Source organism: Canis lupus, chromosome 12 (assembly GCF_003254725.2).
Source record: "Canis lupus dingo isolate Sandy chromosome 12, ASM325472v2, whole genome shotgun sequence".
Taxonomy (NCBI): domain Eukaryota; kingdom Metazoa; phylum Chordata; class Mammalia; order Carnivora; family Canidae; genus Canis; species Canis lupus.
In genome coordinates, this window is record NC_064254.1 from 57876287 (window position 1) to 57902039 (window position 25753).

The 25753-nt window shown below is 36.6% G+C and overlaps 1 protein-coding gene across 8 annotated transcripts in view; it reads right to left on the minus strand.

Annotated features, from left to right (window-relative positions):
- Positions 1–25753, minus strand: part of USP45 (ubiquitin specific peptidase 45) — a 72444-nt gene that overhangs the window by 20378 nt on the left and 26313 nt on the right. For 4 of the 8 annotated variants that reach the window (XR_004804471.2, XM_049092408.1, XM_035698186.2 and 1 more), the window contains 4 exons: positions 23774–23913; positions 22673–22768; positions 19231–19361; positions 13098–13185 (listed from right to left, as the gene is read on the minus strand). Coding sequence is in view for 4 of the 8 variants with exons in the window: in XM_049092408.1 (XP_048948365.1) it covers positions 13098–13185; positions 19231–19361; positions 22673–22768; positions 23774–23913 (455 nt within the window). In the remaining 4 variants the exon portion in view is untranslated. Of the gene's footprint in view, positions 1–918; positions 1192–4677; positions 4811–13097; positions 13186–17274; positions 19362–22672; positions 22769–23773; positions 23914–25753 lie in introns of those variants that run through there. The other 4 variants (XM_035698189.2, XM_035698187.2, XM_035698188.2 and 1 more) reach the window with 4 other exon arrangements.

The following is a 25753-nucleotide window of genomic DNA, read 5'->3' on the forward strand; positions in this document are numbered from 1 at the left end:
ACACACACAAACAAAAACCAGTTGGAAGCAATGGAAAAGGGGCACCTGATGGCTCAGTGGTTGAGCATCTGCCTTTGGCTCAGGTTATGATCCCAGGGTCCTAGGATCAGTTCCTTATCAGGCTCCTTGCAGGGAGCCTACTTCTCCCTCTGCCTATGTCAATGCCTCTCTCTTCAGTCTCTCATGAATAAATAAATAAAATCTTATAGATTTTATAATAGATAAAGAAGATTAAGAATTAAAAACTTCCAGTTATAAAAAAATAAGTCATGGAGATGAAAAGTATCGTATAGGGAATATAGTCAATAATATTGCAATAATGCTGTATGGTAACACATGGTGACTATACTTACTGTAGTGAGCACTGAGGAATATATATCACTGCCAAACCAATGAACATCTGAAACTATTATGTCAATTACACTTCAAAATATTAAAAATTGAGAAAAAATGAAATGAATAAATATACTGCAGCATAAAAAAAGAAAAAGAGGGAGATGCAATTCTGAAGTGCTCTCTATAGACTCCTTGCCTTTGGAAAGGATAGAGTGGAGTAAGATAATAATGATGACAACTTAAGATTTCTGTTTAGTCCTTTTCAAAGGGAAGAAAGTGTATCAAGAAGCAGGTCCCACCAGCCATTAATGAAGAGATTCCATATATAGAGAAGGTTGAAAGTCTATGCATGGTCTAAAGTCATGCACTGATGCATGAAAGTAAGAGAAAACCACCCTGAGAGGCATTTTCCTACCTAGCAGATTGGTAAAAATTAGAAAGTTTGACAAAACACTCTTTTGGTGAGGCTGTGGGGAAACAGCCTTACATGGCATGTAGCTGACAGACGTGAATACTGTATGTCTATGGAGGGTATCAAAATTACAAATTCAGGGATCCCTGGGTGGCGCAGCGGTTTGGCACCTGTCTTTGGCCCAGGGCGCGATCCTGGAGACCCGGGATCGAATCCCACGTCGGGCTCCCGGTGCATGGAGCCTGCTTCTCCCTCTGCCTGTGTCTCTGCCTCTCTCTCTCTCTCTCTCTCTCTCTCTGTGACTATCATAAATAAATAAAAATTAAAAAAAAAACAAAATTACAAATTCATATATCATTGGGTCCAGCTATCTCACTTATATATGTATACAGATATACTTACACACATGCAAAATAACACAAATACCTTATTCATCACCGCTTTTATGAATACATAAAAGCAAAAATAATGGAAACATACACATAAGGGAGAATCAGTAAGATACTGGTTTGATATGTTCAGGTAAAAAAAAAAGAGAGAGAGAGAGGCCTTCCTACTTTCTGATATGGAAAGATTGCTACAATTTATTAAGTAAAAAAAAGAGAAAACTACAAAACTGCAGAAAGTGCACGTATAGTATATGCCACCTTATGAATAAAGAAAGGAGAAAAATACACACACACCCACACACCAAATGAGAGCATAAACCAGAAAGACAGCATAGTTTACAGGCAAACAGGAGGGCCAACACATAAGAGAAGCAAGGAATTCCCAGGAGCACAGAAGGAATTCCAGAATGATGCTTGTACATTAAATGTGGGAGACAACCAACCCAAACTGAAGCAGTGAGACCAGGAGACAGACATAATGTCAACACCAAAATTCCTTTTTGCTACTGTACTATGTTTTATTTTTTTATTTTTTTTAATTTTTATTTATTTATGATAGTCACACAGAGAGAGAGAGGCAGAGACACAGGCAGAAGGAGAGGCAGAGACAAAGGCAGAGGGAGAAGCAGGCTCCATGCACTGGGAGCCCGACGTGGGATTCGATCCCGGGTCTCCAGGATCGCGCCCTGGGCCAAAGGCAGGCGCTAAACCGCTGCGCCACCCAGGGATCCCTGTACTATGTTTTATTAAAAAAAAAAAAAAAAAAAAAAAAGATTTTATTTTTTCATGAGACACAGAAAGAGAGGCAGAGGGAGAAGCAGGGTCCTCGCAGGGAGCCCAATGCAGGACATGATCTCTGGACCCTGGGATCACACCCTGGGCCAAAGGCAGACACTCAACCTCTGAGCCACCCAGGCATCCCTGTGCTATGTTTTAAATCTGAGAACTGGGATCCCTGGGTGGCTCAATAGCTTAGCGCCTGCCTTCAGCCCAGGGTGTGATCTTGGAGTCCTGGGATCAAGACCCACATCAGCCTCCCTGCATGGAGCCTGCTTCTCCCTCTGCCTGTGTCTCTGCCTCTTTCTCTCTCTCTCTCTCTCTCTCTCTCTGTCTCTCATGAATAAATAAGTAAAATCTTAAAAAAAAAAAAAAAACAAAACCTGAGAACAGAATATCTCCCCACGCTCTGCTATAGATCAGCAGAGGATACACATTACTACCCAATGCTGTTCTGCTTTGACCTATTCCTGAGAGCAAAGAGGTGGGTCCTGAACTCAGGAGCAGAAAATACAGAGCAGCCTCTAACCCTTTTAGAGAGCTAACACCTGGTCACTCCTGTAACTGTAACTCTGTCAGTTGCTTTGATGCTGACAAGCATGGCTCAGAACACATTCACGATCTTGCCCACTGACTTCTCCAGAAAGAAGTCTTAGAAACTCTGGGAAGCCAAAGCCAGACTATGTTCCAAAGATTCTCTCAATCCTCCTTCATCCAATAATGGCAATAGGTTTGTGCTTGCTAACCAGTTGTGCAAAACTAAACAATCTATTGTTTAAGCATAAATAGGTAGCTCTCAAAACTGTAAGAAAGGGCAATGAAATGATTACTGTAAAAGTAAAAAAAAAAAAAAAAAAAGTGGTTTCCTCTGATGAGGATGACATGTTTGAAAAGAAAGAACAGGTGGCTTCTATGGCACTAAAAATATCCTATTTTTTTAAACTCTGGGTGTGATGGTGAGGAAGGGTCCTGGTGGTAAATGACTTTACATTATGCTTTAAACTGATGTATACATCTGTATACATTCTTTTGCATGTAGAACACATTTCATGGTAAGTTTTTATTTAATACCTTCTCCCCAAAATTGTAAAACTGAGTTTCATTTATTAGCTGGCCTATGATCAGCACATTATATTTCCTAGAACTGCTCACTGTTCTCTTCAAGCATATTTTGAAAGTTGATGCAAGATTTGAAAACTTAAATATATATAAAGGATATAAAAGTAAACATACAGCAATCCACGCCATGAAATACTGTCTTGAAATATATATGAAGAAAATCAAACTCATACAATCTATCCCAAAAGCTATTATATATTAAATCATTTCCATTCAGATGCAATAAATTTGAAAATCTAATTCAGATACTGTCTGAGCTAAAGTTGACTTTTATACCTTCAGAAAAGAAATTTGTTGAATGAAAATAAGCAAATTAGAATGGTATGAATTCCATGCAGAACGGAACTACATAAAGATTCCAATAAATATCATGTTCACCTGTAAATATTTAATATAACTATAAAAAGCCTCTCCATCTAGTACAGATAAGAACTTTAACCCAGGTCATAAATCTATAAACTTACTTTACAATTTGAATATTCTACTAATTCAAACACAACTTTCAATATGACTTAATGAGCCTTTGCCATTATAGCTGAAATGTAAGCTATAATGTCAAACTCTTTAGAAAAGGAAATCAGGGGAATCCCTGGGTGGATCAGCGGTTTAGCGCCTGCCTTTGGCCCAGAGCATGATCCTGGAGTCCCAGGATCAAGTCCCGCATCGGGCTCCTTGCAGGGGGCCTGCTTCTCCCTCTACCTGTGTGTCTCTGCCTCTCTCTCTCTCTCTCTCTCAAATAAATAAATAAAATCTTTAAAAAATAAAATAAAAAAGGAAATCAATGGAGTTGTTTAAATTATTAACTTTTAAACTATTAAACATTTGTCTTACTGTATCTTAGTCACAAATTTATATTCTCTAAACTATTAGAGGAGTTAATTAATAGGTAATCCATCAAGTTGAATAAAATAAGTAAGTTTAGGTCCCTGTACAGCCTCTCATTGTTAAGAATCCTGCTTTGAACCATTTAAGTTAAAACAAAAAAAAAAGCGCTAGAGACACACACACACACACACACACACACTTTGGCCAGGGAACTGCTAACAACTGCAGCACATTAATCAATTAGCAATGTCAAGGTCCGACTATTTCAAATCTCAACCATAAACTTCTTTCAAAAATAAAAATGTATAACACTTATAGTTTAAAAGTTAGCTGAGACTTTAACAGTCTCATCAATAAAATAACTCTCACCAATAATATATAGTGATACATCTTTGAAAATAAAAATGTAGTATCATTAATTGGTGATAGCTCAAAATTAAAAGCAAGATAGTGAAGAAGCGCATATTTGTAAGTTGAACAGATCGCCTATAAAAGAAGTTCTTATAGTCAATTTGATTTTATTTTTGTCCATGAAAAATTTACTATTTTTGCACAAATGATCCCCTTTAGCACTCTATTTGGCAAGAGCATGTTGTATCCATCAACTCTATAGTCATAAGAAAAAAAAAAACTTTAATGAAACAGTATGAAAGGAGGTCAGTAGTTTTTAATCATTACTAAAAGATTCTGGTGGCAGACATAACACTGTAGCCTTTCTTCAATCAAAAACCACATGGCAGTGACAAACTACAACAGCAGCACGATTAACAGCTGTGGAGTTCCCAGGCCAGACAATGCAGCTCCTGCTTGGGTACTCACTGTAACTGACTGGCACGACTGTCCTTGCTTCCGAGACTGAATAAATCCACAGACTTGACATTTTAATTTTGCCACACCATGTAAAACCCTCAAATAGAGGAAGATAAGAGCTTTTAAGAAAGCAATGTTTCCCACTGAACTGAGTTTTTAAAATGCTGTGAATCCTAATCCTAATCCATTATGACAAAACAATAATTTAATTGTAACAAAGAATGTCATCAAGTAATAGAAGAGAGCCAAAAAAAAAAAAAAAAAAAAAAAAAGACAGGGATAGATTTTAAGTTTTATTTTAATATGGACAGAGAAAAACAATGTAGGTAATTTTTAATTCCATTTATGATACAAGACCATGTGGTAAACATATTCTTACAAAATCATAGTAGAAAAGCAATCATTCTAGAAATGGATAATCTTAATTAATTTAAAGTAACACCTGCATCTTCTGTAGGCTCAGAAGCATCAATATATTTATCAATTAAGATAGAAGTTTCTGTTTGTATCTCTCCCCACCTTGCTACCTTATATCAACTCCCTCAAAAAGAATATCAATATACCAAAGTCACTGAATCAGATTTAATACTACTTCAAATAGTGAAATAATTATGGTTAAATTATAAATAGCAAATTAAAAATGTATTATTTATACTAGTCACTGATGACCAAGTGTTAAAACTAAACTTTAATAAGCAGTATTGTATAGAATTAAATTCATTTGGTAATCAGAAAGACAGTTCAAATCTCCCATTCTAGGTATCAATTTCTATATCAAAGAAAATAAGATCAAATATTAGCTCAGGAGGATTGTGCTAATGTTTTCAAAACTTAATTGTAAATCCTTGAATGGATTTTTCAAAACAAATTACAGATAAGAGGTAATGTATATTATCCTATCAGTTTATCAGTTTATAATACTCAAAATAACTGCAAATCCTCAAGAAACAATGATTTAAGAAACTGCTTACTTTTTTCCAATTCAAATTCTCAACAGAAATTGTCCATGTATTTAATTTAATTATTTATTTATTTTAAGATTTTATTTATTTATTCATGAGACACACAAAGAGAGAGGCAGAGACACAGACAGAGGGAGAAGCAGGCTGCATGCAGGGAGCCCGATGTGGGACTCGATCCTGGATCTCCAGGAGCATGCCCTGGGCCAAGGCAGCGCCAAACCGCTGAGCCACCCAGGCTGCCCAGAAATTCTTTAAATTTCCATTTAAAGGTTAAGTACAGACAACTTATTCAACATTCACCAACCACCTACTATGTGCAAGGTACGTGGGATACAGAGATAATACACAGTGTCATTCCATGAGGAGATCACAACCTAAGAGAGGTGATGAAAACATAACTCTAGGAACACCTGGGTGGCTCAGTGGTTAAGCATCCGCCTTTGGTTGACGGCGTGATCCCGGAATCCGGGATCAAATCCCGCATCAGACTCCCTGCATGGAGCCTGCTTCTCCCTCTGTCTCTGCCTCTGTGTGTGTGTGTGTCTGTCTCTCATGAGTAAATAAGTAAATCTTAAAAAAAGACATAACTCTAAATAGAAGATGATAAGGTACATAATTGAAATATATAGAGTATATCCAGGAGGGTAAATGGCGGTGGAGTAGGAGAACCCTAAGCTCACCTTGTCCCATGAATACAACTAGGTAACTATCAAATCATCCTAAATACCCCAGAAATCAACCTGAAGACTGGCAGAACAAACTCCACAACTAAAGTGAGAGAAGACACCACAATGGAGAAGGTAGGAAGTGCAGAGACCTGGCTTGGGAGAAACAGATCATGGCCGCTGAAATGGGGAGGCATCCATCGCCTTGGAGAAGGGTGAGAGACTAGTGCACAGTGGCACACACAGAGAAAATAAATCCTCATAGCAACTGGCTGGGAAAGCAAGAGGGCCTGGATTTTGTGAGCTCTGGCAACCAGTGGGACTTAAAATCTAGAGTTTTTAAAGGTCAGAGGGCTTGGCTGGGATAGAACCCAGAAGTCACTGTGCTGCTGTTGAAGAGAAGGCAGGCAAATAGCACATGGACATATAGTGCGGAAACAGTGATCTGAAGAGTACCTGGGGCACACAGTAGGGAAGTTATTTGCTTATCTTGGAGTGCATCCCAGAGAGACAGCATTTGAAGAGAGACCCCTCTGGGAACAAAGGAACTGGCAGGCACCATTTTCCTCCCCCACTCCTTAACATAAGCACAGGGCCACCTGTGGGAGCCGCTCACTAGCTAACTTGCTTACACCAATACTTCTCCACCCCCGCCCATGGAACAGCCCCTTTAATTCACATTTACCTTAGTCCCAGGGCAGTGGGCCCCCTCCCCCCAGAAAACCAGTCCAGTCCCTTGCCCACACCTTATCTCCCCATGTGGAAATTTTGCCGGGCCTCAATTCTGCCAGCAGCGGTAACAGGTCTCAGCACAAACCAACCAGAGCACACCTAGTTAAGACCTGACACATCTGAGACACATCCGGCTAGCTCAGTTGGAAGGACATGTGACTCCTGACCTTGGGGTTGTGAGTTTGAGCTCCACATTAGGTGTAGAGATTATTAAAAAAACAAAACAAAACAAAAAACCAAACACTTGACACATTCAGACCAGGGACCAAACACTGCCACAACAGACACAGAGGGCATCTGCAGATGACTGACCTCAAGGATAAAGTAGCCAGGACACAACAATAGATTGCATGCAGCACATGCTGGACATACTCCCTGAAGTGCCAGCCCTAGATAATAGGGGACATTATATAATAAGGCATTATATGATCTCTCCACAAAGCCATTTGTGGATAATAATACTCTCAAGAATAGGATACATAGCTGACTTTCTTAACCCATAGAAACAAGCATAGGGACTTAGACAAAATGAGAAGACAGAGAAATTTGTCCCAAATGAAAGAACAGGACAAAGCCATGGCCAGAGATCTAAGTGAAACAGACATAAGGAACATGCCTGCTGGAGTATTTAAAGCAATGATCATAAGGATATTCACTGGATTTGAGTAAGGAGTGGAAGACATCAGTGAGACCCTTAACACAGAGATTAAAAAGAACCAATCAGAGATGAAGAGAACAATAAATGAGATTAGAAACACATCTGATGATATAACAAACAGTATGCTGGAAAAAGCAGAGAAATGAATTAATGACCTAGAAGATAAAATAATGGAAACTAATCAAGCTGAAAAAAAAAAAGAGAGAGAGAAAAGAATTACACAACATTAAGAACAGACTTAGGGAACTCAGTGATTCCATCTAACATAATAACACTTGTATTATAGGGTCCCAGAAGAAGAAGATAGTGAAAGGGGGACAGAATATTTATTTGAAGAAATAATAGCTGAAAACTTTCCTAATCTGGAGATGGAAACAGATAAACAGATCCAAAAGGCACAGAAAAGCCCCCAAGAAAATCAACAAAAGCATATCCACACCAAGACATATTGTAATTAAATGGGCAAAATGCAGTGATAAAGAAAAAAATTTAAAAGCAGCATGATAAAAGAAGACAGTTACATAGGAGGGAAACCCCATAAGGTCATCAGGGGATTTTTCAGCAGACACTTTCCAAGTCAAAAGGGAATGACATGATCTATTCAAAGTGCTGAATGGGAAAAGTCTGCAGCCAAGAATACTCTATCCAACAAGGCTATCATTTGGAATAGAAGGAGAGAAAAAGTTTCCTAGACAAATTCTAAGAAGGATGTATGTACAGGCGTACCTCAAGAAGCCAAAAAACTCTCAAATAAACAACCTGACCTTACAACTAAAGGAGGTAGAAAAAGAAAAACAAACAAAACCTAAAACCACCAGAAGGAAGGCAATAAAAGAGATCAGAGCAGAAATAAATGATATAGAAGCTAAGAAAATGAAACAAAACAATAGAACACCTCAGTGAAACTAGGAGCTGGTTCTTTGGGGGGGAAAATCTATAAAATTGATAAACCTCTAGCCAGATTTATCAAGAAAAAAAGGGAAAGGTCTTAAATAAAATCACAAATGAGAGAGGAGAAATAACAACCAACACCACAGAATTACAAAAATTATAAAAGAATAGTATGTCAAACTATGCCAACAAACTGGACATCCTAGAAAACTAAATTCCTAGAAACATATAAACTACCAAAAGTGAAACAGGAAGAAATAGAAAATTTAAATGGATTACCAGCAAAAAAACTGAACCAGTAATCAAAAAAACCCAACAAACAAAAGTCCAGGACCAGATACCTTCAGAAGTTAATTATATCAAACATTTAAAGAAGTATTAATATCTATTCTTCCCTAACTATTCCAAAAAATAGAAAAGAAAGGGAAATCTCCAAATTCATTCTATGAGGCCAGCATTACCCTGATACCAAAACCAGATAAAGACACCACTAAAAAAAGAGAACTATAGGCTAACATCTCTGATGAAGATAGATGTAAGAAAAGAACCTCAACAAAATACTAGCAAACCAAATCAACACATTAAAAAAAAAATCATTCATCATGATCAAATGGGATTTATTCCTGGGTTGCAATAGTGGTTCAATATTCACAAATCAAGCAACATGATACATCACATCCACAAACATAGGATAAAAACCATATGATCATTTCAATAGATGCAGAAAAAGCATTTGACAAAATACACCATCCATTCATGATAAAAACCCTCAAAAAGTAGGTTTAGAGGGAATATACCTCAACATAATGAAGGTCATAATATGAAAAACCCACAGCCAATATCATCCTTAATGAGGAAAAACTGAGAGCTTTTCCCCTAAGGTCAGGAACAAAACAAGGATGTCTACTTTCACCATTTTTTATTATAGTACTGGAAGTCCTAACCACAGCAATCAGACAAGAAAAAGATATAAAAGGAATCCAAATTGGTAAGGAAGAAGTCAAACTTTCACTATTTGCAGCCAACGTAATACTATATATAGAAAACCTGAAAGATCCCACCAAAAAACTGCAAGAACTGATACATGAATTCAGTAAAGTTGCAGGATACAAAATCAATATACAGAAATCTAGGGTGCTTGTGTGGCTCAGTTGGTTAAGCATCTGCCTTCGGCTCAGGTCATGGTCCTGGGGTCCTGGAATTGAGCCCCACATCAGGCTCCCTGCTCAGAGAGGAGCCTGGTACTCCCTCCCCCTCTGCCTCCCTCTGCCTCTATCTGCCACTCCTGCTTGCGCTTGCTCTCTGTCAAATAAATAAATTGAATCTTTTTAAATAATATACAGAAATTTGTTGCATTTCTATTTCCATACACCAATAATGCAGCAGCAGAAAGAGAAATAAAACAATCCCAGGGAGCGTGGGTGGCTCAGTCAGTTGAGCGACTGACTCCATTTTGGCTCAGGTCATGATCTCAACGTCCTGGGATCAAGCCCTGTGTCAGGCTCACAGCTCAGCAAAGAGTCTGCTTCTCTCCCTCTCCCTTTTTCTCTGCCCTTCCTCCACCATGCATGCTTGTGTCCTCTCTCTCTCTCTCTCAAATAAATAAATCTTTAAAAAAAAAAATCCCATTTACAATTACACCAAAACCAAGATAGCTAGGAATACACCAAATCAAAGAGGTGAAAGACCTATACTCCAAAAACTATAATAAACACTGATGACAGAAATTGAAGATGACACAAAGAAATGGAAAGACATTCCATGCTCATGGATTGGAAGAATAAATATTGCTAAAATGTCTATACTACCCAAAGCAATTTAACATTTAAAGCAATCTCTATCATATCTCTATCAAAATACCAACAGCCTTTTCATGGAACCAGAGTAAAAAATCCTAAAATTTGTATGAAATCACAGAAGATTCCAAGTAGTCAAAGCAATCTTAAAAAAAAAAAAAAAAAAAAAAGGAAATCTGGAGGCATCACAATTCTGGACTTCAAGTTATATTACAAAGCTGCATAATCAAAACAGTATGAAACTTGCACAAAAATCAACACATAGATCAGTGGAACAGAATAGGAAACTCAGAAATAAATCCACGATTTTTAAAGTTTTATTTCTTTATTTGAGATAGAAAGTGAGGATGAGCAGGTGGGACAGGCAAAAGGAAGGGGAGAGAGAAACAGACTCTCCACTGAGCAAGGAGCCAGATGCAGGGCTCCATTCCAAGACCCTGAGATGCTTAACCAACTGAGTACCCAGGCACTCCTGAACCCACAATTATATGGTCAATTAAACTTTGACAAAGCAGGAAATAATATCCAATAGGAAAATATTGTCTCTTCAATAAATGGTGGTGGGAAAACTGGACAGGTACATACAAAAGAATGAAATTGGACCACTTCCTTACACCATACACAAAAATAAACTCAAATGGATTAAAGACTTTTAAATGTGAAACCTGAAACCATAAGAATCCTAGCAGAGAACACAGGCGGTAACAACTTGACATCGACCACAGTAACTTCTTTCTAAATATGTTTTCTGAGGCAAGAGAAACAAAAGTAAAAATAAACTATTGGGACACATTAAAATAAAAAGCTTTTTGCACAGCAAAAGAAATAATCAAAACTAAAAGGCAGTGTACAGAATGGAAGAGGATATATATTTATACACACACACACACACACAAACAGAATATTATTCAGCCATAAAATAAAACAAAATCTTGCCATTTGCAACAACATGGGTGGAACTAGAGAGTATAATGCCAAATGAAGTAAGTTAGTCCAAAGACAAATAATATGATTTTACTTATATGTGAATTGAAGAAACAAAACAAATGAGCAGAGGAGAAAAAAAGACAGAGAGAGATAAATTAAAAAACAGACTCTTAACTATAGAGAACAAACTGATGGTTACCAGAGGGGAGGTGGGGGTGGGAGGAAATAGATAAAACAGGTGATGGGGATTAAGGAAGTATTTGTTGTAATGGACACCAGGTGATGAATGGAAGTGCTGAATCACTACATTGTACATCTGAAACTAATAGAACACTGTGTTAACTGGAACTAAAATAAAAACTTAAAAATATATACATATATAAAATGTATATATAAAACTTAAATATACACACACATGTAAAGTGAGAGATGGCTGAAAGGAGTGACACCTTCAAAAGTTGAATTCAACTAATTTAATATGAAAGCCAATAAATAGCCAATTAAGAATAGGATTGTAATAAACATTGTTTGGTAGCAGGAGGGAGTGATTAACTTTAGAAATTAACTAAATTGTCTTTAAGATAATTTACAAGAAAATATGAGAGCCCTACCTCTGTCTTCACTGAAAGCTGGAATATTACAATTGAAGGAAGAGTTAAAAAAAGAAAAGAAAAAAGAAAAAAAAAAAGGAAGGTCCACCTTGCCTAGCAACATAGTAACAACGACCACAAGCATAAGTACTTCATTTTCAAATGTTTGCTTTCCTACATATTAATAGAGATTAGGAAATCTGTTTACTTTGAATGGAAAACAGGATTTCACCTACTATGACAATTATGATGGACAGGGTCTGCCTGCAGTGCTAGGTTGAGAATGATTCTGAGGCTGAATCCAGACTCAGCAGAACTGTTATGAATGATTAATAATGTCTGCTATGAGTAAAAATGGGGCAGCGGGCAGGGGAATGGAAGATATATGCTATGTACTTAACGTCTTTAATATCTTGCATTTTCTCTGAAAAAATTGTATCCTATTTGCAGGATCCCACAAAAAAGATGAATTTAACTCATTTAATATTAAAGTCAACTACCATCAATCAATCAAGAGATAAGATTACAATGAACACTGTTTGGGGAAATCTACCCAGGCCATAAGCCATTCTTTCTTTTTTCAGAAACAATCCCTGATCCAGGAGGCTGGGATCCCATGCCCCTAGTAACAAGTGACTGATCCCTGGGTGTGTCCTAATCCAACATGGGGTAACAAAGTTTCTCTCTTAAGAATTCAGAACTGGGATTCATAGCCAGTTTTGGTTTTATATACGCAGAACTGCAATGTATGTAAAATACGAAGATAATGTGCTACCATTCAGAGAGAGAAGCAGAGAAACTACTCATTCTGTGAGGAGATGAACAAAGAAAATCCAGAGCCAGAGAAACTAGGGAAATAAGGAGAATATCTTCTGGATTCCTGAGAACCTTCCTGTCCCTGTATCCCCAACCTGTACCTCCCTTCACCTAGATTCTTAGATTCTCTTTTCTTTATTTAAGTTAGCTCACACTGATTTTTATTTATAGCCAAAGGATATTAACTAATAAAGGATAATAGGGTTGCAAAAGGGTAAAAGAAAATATTATTTTAGAAGAAGAGGAAAGAAATATATATACAAGGGAACAAGTAGAAAGAAAAAAAATCAAATTACTTCTTAACCTACATTAAAATGATGGCAGAAATTAATTCCTTCAGTTTTGTACCCTCTTTTTAAAGAGTATATGTGATAAACTTAACAAAACCTGACCTTTGTTTCTTCTGTCCTCACTGCATCCAGCAGATAATGCAGAAGTTCCTGACTATCCTGTTGCTGGAAACTTTTAAATCGAGGGGCCCTATGATTTAAAAACAAAACAGAAAAGAAAAAAAAGGTCATTTCATAAACAATATATTACTACCATCTAAAATCATTTTTAAATAACACATAGTCAAAGATTCAAGTTAGTCTTTTTCTACTAACTAAACACTGCTCCAATTAAGATGAGATCTTAGGTACACAGAGATTAATATGGCTATCATTTATCAAGCAACCACTACATGCAAGCATAGTACATACGTGTTAAGCTTTATATATGAATGTCAAGTCATAAAATTCTCAAACAAGCTTGGGAGGCACTATTTTCTCCACTTTAAATACCAGGGCTTAGAGGGATTATTTACATAATTTATAAAGTCACAAAACAAGCAAAAAAACAGTATTCAAACCCAACCCCCCATGATCTATTTTCTTCCTATCCTGAAAAACCAAAAGAAAAAAAAAAGAGGTTATTTAGATTAAAATAAAGAACTATAAACTGGTATCTCTGTGAATATATTGATTTTAAGGATTTAGCAATTAGATATCATTGTATTAAGTAAAGGATCAGGTGTTATTTCTGGAGACATCATAACAAACAAATATTTAGCTGATTTCAGTCACTTTAAAAAATAGTATTTTCTGCAATAAACTCTAATACTAAAATAAGCATTTTGCCTTAAATGAAAATAAGTACTAAATTTAGATAGTGCTCTAAGCTGGAGAAAGAATTTTGTCCAAATAATATAAAACAGTAAGAATATATTATGGCAGTATAAGTTTACAATGGTCTCCTTAGGATATGTGTAACATATCTCATTTGATATGCACAGCAGTGCTGTTACAAAATTCATAATTAATATAAACTCTGTTTTACACTTGAGAAAACTGAAGAACAAGCTGAGTGCCTGACATAAATCCAGGTCTTCTGATTCTTAAGTCCAATACTTTAAGTATTATTCCTTATCTCATAATTAATATTCACTCCAATAATGCATTAATGGGAGTCCCTGGTGCCAAAAAGCTATCCGAAATGGTAGTGAGTCTAGCCTGTAACAGGAGCCGTAAGTTCAGTTACTCTTAAGTAGCAAAAACAGCATGATCTTGAAAAGACTTTGACTTACTCCCCTTGTGGGCTTCTCCTTTTGCATGTGGTGGTATTGCTCACCTTCTAGATCAGAGTTGAGGACAGAAACCAAGATGGACACACATCCCAACCCTATTTGGATTCCATGACTGGAGTCCATGAAAGGCTGAAATTGCATGACATGACATTTGTGCTGTAGGCATCAAGGAAGGCCAGTGATTTAGAAGAAGAGTGCAAGAGGAAACCAGGGAATCCTTCAGAGATTCTTATCTGCCTGGCGGCAGATAGGAAGAACAGTCTATTGCTTTCAAAACAGATGCACAGGATAGAAATTATCCCTGAACAAAGGAGAAACTGTTTCCACCATGTCTCTGCCTATAGCTCCATCTCAACTATGCACAGAGCAATTACCACCTTCTAAACCACTCAAGAAAATTTAACAAAGCTAGATTTTTTTTCTTCTTCTACCTAGGACTGGGTAAAAAATTCTATGATGACTTATAGAATCTCTAATGGAGCTTATCTGAACTACTAATACCAAAGAGATCTTCAAACCTAAAAGAAAAATCACCAAACATGAAAAGATTCATCCTATTCAAAATGAAGGGAACATGAAACATACACAGGAAATGTACCTTAGTAAAAGTGTTATTGTGGGAAAGAGGAGAAAACTTAAAAAAAAAATCTCAAGTTGTAAGAAGAAAATGTATACATACTCATGAAACAGGAACAGATTATCAAGAAAAAGAAAGTTAGGAGCACCTGAGTGACTCAGTGGTTGAGCGTCTGCCTTTGGCTCAGGTCATGATCCTGGGGTCCTGGGATTGAGTCCCAAATTAGGCTTCCTTTGGGGAACCTGCTTCTCCCTCTGCCTACGTCTCTGCCTCTCTCTTTGTGTCTCTCATGAATAAATAAACAAAATCTTTAAAAAAAAAGAAAGAAAGAAAGAAAGAAAGAAAGAAAGAAAGAAAGAAAGAAAGAAAGAAAGAAGAAAGAAAGAAAGAAAAAGAAAAAAAGAGATTTAGAACAAGAGAGAATTTGTGGAGATGTCTTGTGGATGAAGATGAATCAATCTGTTGATAATCAAAAACCTCTCTCTAGTCAAAGCATATTGACAAAATATAAAAAAAAAAAGTTAAACAAAACAAAAAACAAAGGCATAACCTGAATTAAATACAAAATAAATCCCACAGAGCAAAAATAGAACAAAATAGCAGAGGTAAAAACAGACTTTATGGGTTAAAGGCCTGAAAGAGCTCAGCTCTGAAGAGTAAAGGAAATGAAAAATACTCCACCTCAGAAAGGAACCAGAACTGGGCGCACTATTTAAGGTTGGCTGACCTTGCTAAGAGCTTCAAAGGAAGCCCTCAGGCAAACGTCTAAAGCTACAACAGAACACAGACATAGCCTAGGGACTTGAAACTAGGCCAGACCTTCTACAGACTCTCCTCACATCCCCCAAAGTGGCAGGCAGCAGGGTAACTGTGAGCCAGTATGAGACCTGGATCTCCAAGGCCAGCCCAGAGTGCAGAGGTTAGTTTGTATTTGAAATTTTTATGCATAGAGGAGAGGGATATGAGGGAGGGAGGCCATGGAAGGGAGAGGAGGTAAAGAAAATGGCAGGGAAGCAAGGAAGGGTAGAGGACATGGAAGAAAGCAAAGGGGGCAAAAATGGGGAAAAGGCAAAACATTCTACTCAACAACTGTGTTCACTTTGGCAGCACATATACTAAAGAAAAATCAGTAACTGAGGTGAATTTTCTTTACTCCAAAATATTTTATAGAACTGTCCCAAAGATGTTACAATATGTTAAGAGTGTACAAAAATCTAAAGACATAACTGTCAAAGGCCTATATATTAGGAAAAGTAGGGGAAAAATTTTAAAAGGACAAATAGATACTGATACATTAGCCAAATGAAAATATTAGAAATAGGAAAATAAAACCACAAGTATAAAAATACAAAAGATGGGATAAACTCTAAACTATACACAGTGGAAGGGTCAATTTGTAAATTAAAGATATAATATACTATACTTTCACTCTATCTTAAGAATTTGTTGGCACTCCGTAAGGCACATACCACAGAATATCACAGAACTGAGAATATATATTATAGATAATGATACAGATGTGTGTGTGTGTGTGTGTGTGTGTGTAAAAGACTGAATGCTCTGCCCCTAAGATCAGAAACAAAGCAAAGATGCCTACTTTACCACTCCAACATTGTACTGGAGGTCCTTGCCAGTTATATAAGGTAAGAAAAATGTATAAAAGGATACAGAGTGGAAAGAAATAAAATGGTCTTTATTTACCAATGACATTATTGTCATAGGAAATCCCAAGGAATCTACATAAACCTATTATAACCAGTAAGTGAATTGAGCAAGGGAGCAAGAAACAAGACCAATATACAAAAATCAAGTGTACTTCTGCATATTAGGAATGTACACTAGAAACTAAAATTTTTTTAAAGTACCAATTTACAATAAATAATGTTTAAGAATGTGAAATTCTTAAGGTAAATCTAACAAGATAGTGCAGAATTTGTAAGCTGGAAACCACAAAATCTGATGAGAAAAATCAAATACCTAAATAAGGGAAAAGATATCTCATAATCATACATTGGAAGACTCAATATTGTTAAGATGTCCTCTCCAAACTGATCACCAAATGCAATCTCAATTAAAACAAACTGATTCTAAAATTCATACAGAAAAGGAAAGGACCTGGAGTAGTTAAAAAAAAAACAGTTTGAGCACTCACACTATCCAATTCTAAGACTGACTATGGAGATGGGTGGCTCAGCGGTTGAGCATCTGCCTTTGGCTCAGGGATCGAGTTCCACATCAGCCTCCCTCCGGGGAGCTTGCTTCTCCCTCTACCTGTGTCTCTGCCATTCTCTCTGTCTCTCATGAATAAATAAAGTCTTAAAAAAAAAAAAAAAAAAAAGACTATGAAGCTACAGCAATGGAGACCGTGCAGAACTAGGGTACAGACAGACATGCAGATCAATGGAACAGAAGAGTCCAAAACACAGACTCAACATATATGGCTTTAATCTTCACCAGATTTTTTAAATATATATATTTTTAAAGTAAACAGAACAAAGCAAATGCAATTTTTAAATTTTTTCAAATAGTGTTTGATCCAATAATTCTATTTATCCCACAGATGTACTCTCCCAAGTGCAATACACACACATTAAATAAGTCACACCCGCATGTGCTAATATGGAAAAATGTAAAAAACATATTAAGCAAAACAAGCAAGTTGCAAACAATTTGTATATATATCTGTGCATGGAATCACTTTTGAAAAAATAAAAAAGGTACAAATAATAGCACTTCGAACTTTTATCCATGAGCATCTTTTATTTTAACAATTAAAAAAAATCTATAAATCTTTGGGAAAGCTGCGTGGCTCAGTGGTTGAGCGTCTGCCTTCGGCTCAGGTCCTGCAGCAGGCTCCCTGCATGGAGCCTACTTCTCCCTCTGCCTATGTCTCTGCCTCCCTGTGTCTCTCATGAATAAATAAAAAATACAATCTTTATAAAAAACAAAAAAAGATACAAAGTTATTTTTGACAGAGCCAAAACAAATTTATGCACATAGAATCCTAAAAACTTTTTAACTCTGTGAGTATCAATGTCTGACACTTTTACAGAATTTTTTATTCTTCAGGCTTTGAAAAAACAGCATTTGCCAACCAAATGAAACATATAATAAACCCTCTATATTTTGTACTACATTTAAAATATCATGGCACATGATGCTAAGTGATACGAGCCAGTCACAGAAAGACAGTGTGATTCCATTTATAGTCAAATTCATAGATCAGAGTGCAACAGTGTCTACCAGGGGCTGGAGTGAAAGGGAAAACGAACATGCAGGCATAATCAGTGGGCATAAACTTTCACTCAAGCAAGATGGATAAGCTCTAGAGATCTGCTGCTGAGCATTGTACCTAAGTCAACAATAATACATTGTCCACTTAAAAAATTTTAAGAAGGCAGAGCTCATGCTAAGTGTTCTTTCCACAATTAAATTTTTTTAAAAAAATTAACATTGGTACAGTTCTATGAGATAAAGTACAATATATTTTATATATACCATGGCACAAATAACTAGCTTAAATTGAAATCTTAAAGCCTTTACACAAAGATACACAAAAATGCAAGTTTCCATTTAAAGAATTTTATTTCTAACTATTTTAGTAATTGTGGACTGGGACCTAGCTCATGAGCTCCATGACAAGGTCTATTTTTAATATATTATACATTGTGTACCCTTAGATTCTAACAAGTATCTGACACAAATAAGCTCTCCATTTTTTAGATGAAAGAAAAAAATGAAAGAATTAAAGTTAAGTCAGCTCCTTTATGGTATATATTTATTCCTAAGCACACAGGATTTTGTTTTTGAACACAGAGTACTATCTTGAGAAATCCACTGAAATTCTGTTTGCCTCAATGCTCAGCTTTAAAAATAAAGACGGTACCTGGCTGGCTTAGTCAGTAGAGCATGCAACTCTTGATCGTGGGTTGTGAGTTTGAGCCCTACATTGTGGGTAGAGTGTACTTAAAAAAATAATAAAATAAAAGTAAAAATAAGAAAACCAAATTTAGATGACCTATTATCACACCTTTTAGATTTTATAATTCTATAATGTTCTTACTCTTTGTTATTACATCTTGGGCTTCTGAATCAGGACAAAGCTCTATTTGAATCCTGGCTTTGTCACTATAAAGCGACGTAAGGTACTCAACTTCTGTGAATCTCAGTTTCCTTATTTATAAAACGAGGATAAACAAGCACTTCTTTAGAGTACTATAAAACATAATTTACATAAAGCACAGAGCTGCAACTAAATAAATACTAGTTCTTTGTTTTGAGAGTCTAGACAATAGCGATGCTTCAGTAAGAAGCATCATATTATGTGATACAACAGAATTTCATAACTCGTAATTATTTGTATCAAGAAATTAGATGCACCCACTTCTGACATAGCTGATTAAAAAGAACTTTAGGAGAAAGTGGTCCTTTTTCAGTCTCCTTCATGCTGTGAAGAAACAGGAACAAGGCTGAGGTCAATGGTCCAGGGCTTGAAAGTTCCACTATTAATGGGTCCTTTAAAAACATGATCAACTCTATGTCAGAAATATGCAATTTTAAAATTAAATATTATTTAAAAATCTAAGAGTTATACTTCGCTTACATGATGACAACTAAATTGCCTTAAGTGAATTAACTTTATTCCTATGTATGTAAAATGAATATTAGAAAATAGAAAATGGAATTAAATCCCTTACCTTGAACACAAGTATACTCATATCCTCTGCCCCTTACTTAATAAAACTATTAGCTAAGAGTGAAATCACCAATCTTTAGTTGCTTATAACTTAATGTGCTCTCCTAGGGGTGCCCGATGGGCTCCGTCATGCAGCTTCATCTCAGGGTTGTGAGTTCGAGCTCCACAATGGGAGCAGAGGTCACTTAAAAAAAACAAAATCTTAAAAAAATGTGCTCTCCTAAAAGTAAAATTACTTATCTACTTGATATTTGTACATCTTTATTTGTCATCACAAATTACATTTATTACCAAAACTCCATACCCTTCTTTTCCCCAAAAATTATACTAATAAAATAAGGAATTGGAAAATAGGTCACAAAATTGGTATGTCACTCTCCCTCTTTTACAAGAGTCATAAAGCTTGACAAGAGCAGCTAAAATTGTGTAAAGAAGAAACCCATTCTATTCTAGAATTTTTTCCCCTCCAGGTTTTGCTTTCTAAAATGTTATCTTCACCAATAACCCTCTCTTCTTACAATGAATAAAAAGCATATCCCAAATATAATCTTAGGACACTACAGAATGTTATCTTCTAAGACAACTGTCAAATACATTGTCTCATTCATGTATCAATGAAATACATGTTACATGGATATTTTCTACCAACTATCCTTAAAGATCTACCTTCTAACTAAAACCTCAGAACAGACAAGCTATAATTTCCCATAGCTTCTGAATATCAAAAGTGCTCTCTGCCATGCTGAAGACATGAACAGACATTTCTCCAAAGAACACATCCAGATGGCCAACAGACACATGAAAAGATGCTCAGCATCACTCATCATCAGGGAAGTGCAAATCAAAACCACAATGAGATAGCACTTCACACCTGTCAGAATGGCTAAAATCAGAAACACAAGAAACAACAAATGTTGGGCCAGGATGTGGGAAAAAAGGAACCCTCATGCACTATTGGTGTCAATGCAAACTGGTATAGTCACTGTGGAGACAGTATGGAGATTCCTCAAAAAATTAAAAATAGAACTACGGTATGATCTGGTAATCACTCTACCTAAAGAATACAAAACCACTAATTCAAAGGGATATATAAATCCCTGTTTATTGCAGCATTATTTACCATAGTCAAATTATAGAAGCAGCCCAAGTGTCCATTAGTTGAAGAATGGGTAAAGATGTGCTGTACATACAGTGGAATATTACTCAGCCATAAAAAAGAATGAAACCTTGCCATTTGCAAGAACATGGATGGACCCTGTCAGCATTATGCTAAGTGAAATAAGTCAAACAGAGAAAGACAAATACCATAGGATCTTACATGTGGAATTTAAAATAAAACAAAAACCCCAAAACCAGCTCATAGGCATAGAGAACAGATTGGTGGTTGCCAGAGGCAGGGGGTGAGCGGATGAGTAAGATGGGCGATTGAGGTTAAAAGTTACAAACTTCCAGATATTAAAAGAAAAAAAAAAACACCTATGAAAAACCTACAGTTCACTAACATCAGGAATGAAGTTAAAGACTAAATATTCCCTTACTCTGGGGATTTTAGGCAAGGAGTTCTGCTCTCATCATTTCTATGCAATATGTTACTAGAGGTTCAAGGTACAATAAGGTAAGGACAAGAAACAAACGGCATATATAATTTACAAATTATATATGTAATTTGGGACTTGATCCCAGGGCCCTGGGACAAAGTAAAACTCGTGATTCAAGGAGTAGTGATCTACACTGTAGCCCTCCAGCTCAGGTCAACTCTAGGTCCCAAAGACTTAAGTTCTAAGATTGAAACTCTCCTCTTAGAATAACACACACCCAAAGGGTCAGCTATCTCAAATTGCCTCACTACACTTCAGAAGAGGGCATTGGGATCTGCCATAAAAATTTTAAGGGGTTGAACAGGCAATAAGCTTACAGGCTACCTTTTCAATAAAGCAAAACAACAATACTGTCTTTCAAAATGCCTCCTTGGAAGAAAAAATCCAAGATTACTCCATTGGGCTAAGAATTTTTAGAACTCCCCTTTCTTAAGTGTTTTCAAAAGCCATGAACTATATATACATTCTCTTCCTCTAAAACACACACAGACATATGAATCCATTTCTAACTAAAAACGTTATTACTAGTGTCAGTGCTCTCCGGCCAAAGACTACCAGGAACACACTGGTAGTTGAAGAGGGATGTATTACTTGCTGCATTTAGGGAGAACACACACCATGGGAAAGCACGGCATGTCTCAATAAGAGGGTACTGGAAAGAACGGAGATAGGATTTGGGCTTTGGCTGAGTAAGCTGGGGAAGAGTATAAGGAAGCAAAAGTTTGCTCTCAATTGAGTGCTGTCAGGGGGAAGCAATTCTTGACTGGGTAACTGGGTATCTTGATAAATTTTATCTCTGAGTTAGGATAACCGAAATTCCAGTTCCTTTGGGAGATAAGAATGAGGCTAAAGCTGTAACTAGTAAAGAAGTAGCAGTCTCTCACCTTGGTCAAAAGAGGGTGCTTGGGATCTTTCTAAGTGGTAGACTAACCCTGTTTTTGTCTGTGTTTAGAAAAAATTATGAAGGGGACTTGCTTTGTCTTATTTTATCAGTCTCTGAGCAACCTAGCCTGAGGTTGGCTTTCTCTGAGATTGTTTGAACAATATGGCCTAACTGGGTGCCAGGACAGCTTCTCAATGTTAAGGGCTGTTTTTTTTTTTTGTTTTTGTTTTTGTTTTTCTTTTTTCTTCTGTTCTCACTAGCTTAAAAGCCTATTTTCAGACTAGGCTCCAAAAAACCTTTTGATGCTCACTATTAAAATTAAATCTACCTCTAAAGAACTAAAATGCTGTATTTAAGCAAATGTTACCAATAACTACAAAACAGGAGTCCCAGACATTTTGCTCAACAAAATCCAAACCCCTTTTATTTGAAAGCTGCCTTAAATGTTTGTATTGTTAGACCTCTATCTTGAAGATATAACTTTAGAATTTTTAAATCTAAAAATTTCAAACTGCTTTTGAATTATTTTTTCAAAAATTTTTTTCAAAACGTCATCTCAGTTAACAGTGCTGAGAAATATAAAAGAGATTTTGGCACCATCAGTGGTTCATCTAAAATGAGCTAATATCCAGGTATTCATACTTCTTACCAGCTGAGAGTCTGAGGGAGGAAAAATCTTGAGTTTTGTACCATTTTCTTTGTTCTCATTCATCAGTTCCATAAGAATGTAAGACTGGGCCAAGTTCTAAAAGAAAAAACGTAAAGTCTTGGGATTTGGTTGTAATATGCCTCTGATTCTATGGAATAGTCTCTTAGACTCTCACATGTCATCTAGCATCGCAAAAAATATTTTTCTTAAGTTTTAAAAAACTTTACTGAGCAAATTTCACATTTATTTATTATTTCTTTTTTTTTAATTTTTATTTATTTATGATAGTCACAGAGAGAGAAAGAGAGAGAGGCAGAGACATAGGCAGAGGGAGAAGCAGGCTCCATGCACCGGAAGCCCGATGTTGGATTCGATCCCGGGTCTCCAGGATCGTGCCCTGGGCCAAAGGCAGGCGCCAAACCGCTGCGCCACCCAGGGATCCCTTATTTATTATTTCTTAAGATTTTATTTATCTATGAGAGGCAGAGACACAGGCAGAGGGAGAAGCAGGCTCTCCGTGGGGAGCCCAATGAGGGACTCGATCCCAGGACCCTGGACCATGACCTGAGCCAAAGGCAGACACTCAACCACTGAGCCACCCAGGTGCCCCCACATTTCACATTTAATAAATGTCAGTATTGGCGCAGCCGTGTGGCTCACCAGTTTAGCGCCTGCCTTCAGCCCAGGGCATGATCCCAGGGTCCTAGGATCGAGTCCCATGTCAGGCTCCCTGCATGGAGCCTGCTTCTAACCTCTGCCTGTGTCTCTGCCTCTCTGTCTCTGTGTGTGTGTGTGTGTCTCTTGTGAATGAATGAATAAAATCTTTAAAAATAAATAAATAAATAAATAAATAAATAAATAATAAATGTCAGTATGACAGACAGAACCACAATAAAACACAGAGAGAAGGCCGTTGGAAGCAATGTGTGAAAAGGTGGTGTATGTATGTAAGTAGCAACAGTTAAAGATATCCTAAAACACAAGAAAACAGAGAAATTTCTAGGGGAACGTTTAGCAGTCATTAGCTAGTTTATAGATACGTCAATAAATATAAATTAAAGTTATCTTTTATATTTTACAAAGATTCCTGATGGCTCTTACCTGCATGACTGCATTAAAAAAGCAAGTATTTCCTAAATTTGAAATTCCTTTCACAGCTGTTACACTGCTTCCTTTTCTTCCCTTCTTTTCACCTGTTTCACATTTTTCTTCACAAAGTTTCAGGATTCTAGAAAATGCACCTAAGTTACAGAACACATAACTAACATAAGATGTAAATTAAACGTATACATCTATACATAAATCATTTGAAATAATTTAAATACATTAATTAAAATTAAGATTTTCCCCTGAATCGCTGTCCCTGAAAGGCAAGAACACAAACACAAATAAATGTCTCTGGCTTGTATCTTAACTGCTACACATTTATACCACATACCACACTGAAGAATAAATTCCACATGAATTAAATAGTCAAGCATAAAAGAATAAAGTTGAAAAAAATCAAGAAGGAAACATCCAGATCTTGGTACCTAAATACCATTTCCCACTAAAAGAAATGGTGACTTCTTGAAGAAAAGGCTGATTCTCAACCTAGGGTGGCAAAGAAACAAAGTAAGCCTAAAACATTTTTATTGTGCGCAGAAAATAAGGAAGTGTTCAAAGAAAGTGATGACTAGGTTGAAATACTCATGGACCACTCCGAATAGGCTCCCACTGGTCCAACGTGAATATCAAAATAAAGAAGGGTAGTAATAGTTTATTATTCACTGAACAAAATGAGAATGAGTCAGAATCAATAATATGTTTTCTAAATGGGAAGAAAAGGGAAAAACTCTTCCATACAAGAAAATGCCAACAGGGACACCTGGGTGGCTCAGTGGTAGAGGTCTACCTCTGGCTCAGGTCGTGATCCCAGGGTCCTGGGACTGAGTCCCACATAGGGCCCCCAGCGGGGTTCCTGTGTCTCTCATGAATGAATAAATAAAATCTTAAAAAAAAAAAAAACTGGGGATCCCTGGGTGGCTCAGCGGTTTGATGCCTGCCTTTGGCGCAGGGCGCAATCCTGGAGTTCCAGGATTGAGTCCCACGTCGGGCTCCTGGCATGGAGCCTGCTTCTCCCTGTACCTGTGTCTCTGCCTCTCTCTCTCTCTATCATAAATAAATAAATAAATCTTTAAAAAAAAAAACTAACAAGAAAATGCCAATGAACACACAGAAGAAATATTGGAATTGTAAAATCACCATACAGAGGCAATTTTTTGGTATCGTTCTTGCAACTTTTCTGTAAGTTTGAAACTGTCAAAATGTTTTTAAAATTACGGAACTATATCATAATATAAAAAGTAAAATGCCTATATGTACGATACATATGTGCATCTTTTGGGCTCACTGGCTTACATAATTTATGAAAATTTGAAAATTATAATATCAACTCATTTTTCAAAACAATATGAAAATGAAGAACAACTTCTAACATTTACAAACTGACATGATTGATCATATCTATTTCAACAGCACATAACTTGCTGAATCAAAATATAATTTGGGCTCTTGGGCTCAGTCAGTTAAGTATCTGACTCGTGATTTCAACTCAGGTCATGACATCAGAGTGGTGAGATTGAGCCCCAAGGTGGGCTCCGTGCTCAGCACAAATCCACTTGAGATTCTCTGCTTCTCCCTCTGTGCTCCCCTTTGCCCTCACTCATGTTTTTGCCTTCTCAAATAAAAAAATCTATTAAAAATATAAACATATAATTTGGAGTTTGACAAGAAATTCCCAAGTTCTCAAGTCTTTTGGTTTTAACTGAAATACTCTTTTAAATTCCTTTCAACCCTCAGATTTTGTAGTTCTTTGCAAATATATGCTTTATTCATCTAATACTGACATACTGCCTTGCCTTGTTAATTAATTTTTAAATATTTGGCTGTCTCCCCAACCAGACTGATGGAGATCAGAAAATGTCTTACTACTGCTCGTTGTTTTTTTTTTTTTTTTAAGATTTATTTATTTACTTATTCATGAGAGACACAGAGAGAGGGGTAGAGACACAGGCAGAGGGAGAAGCAGGCTCTATGCAG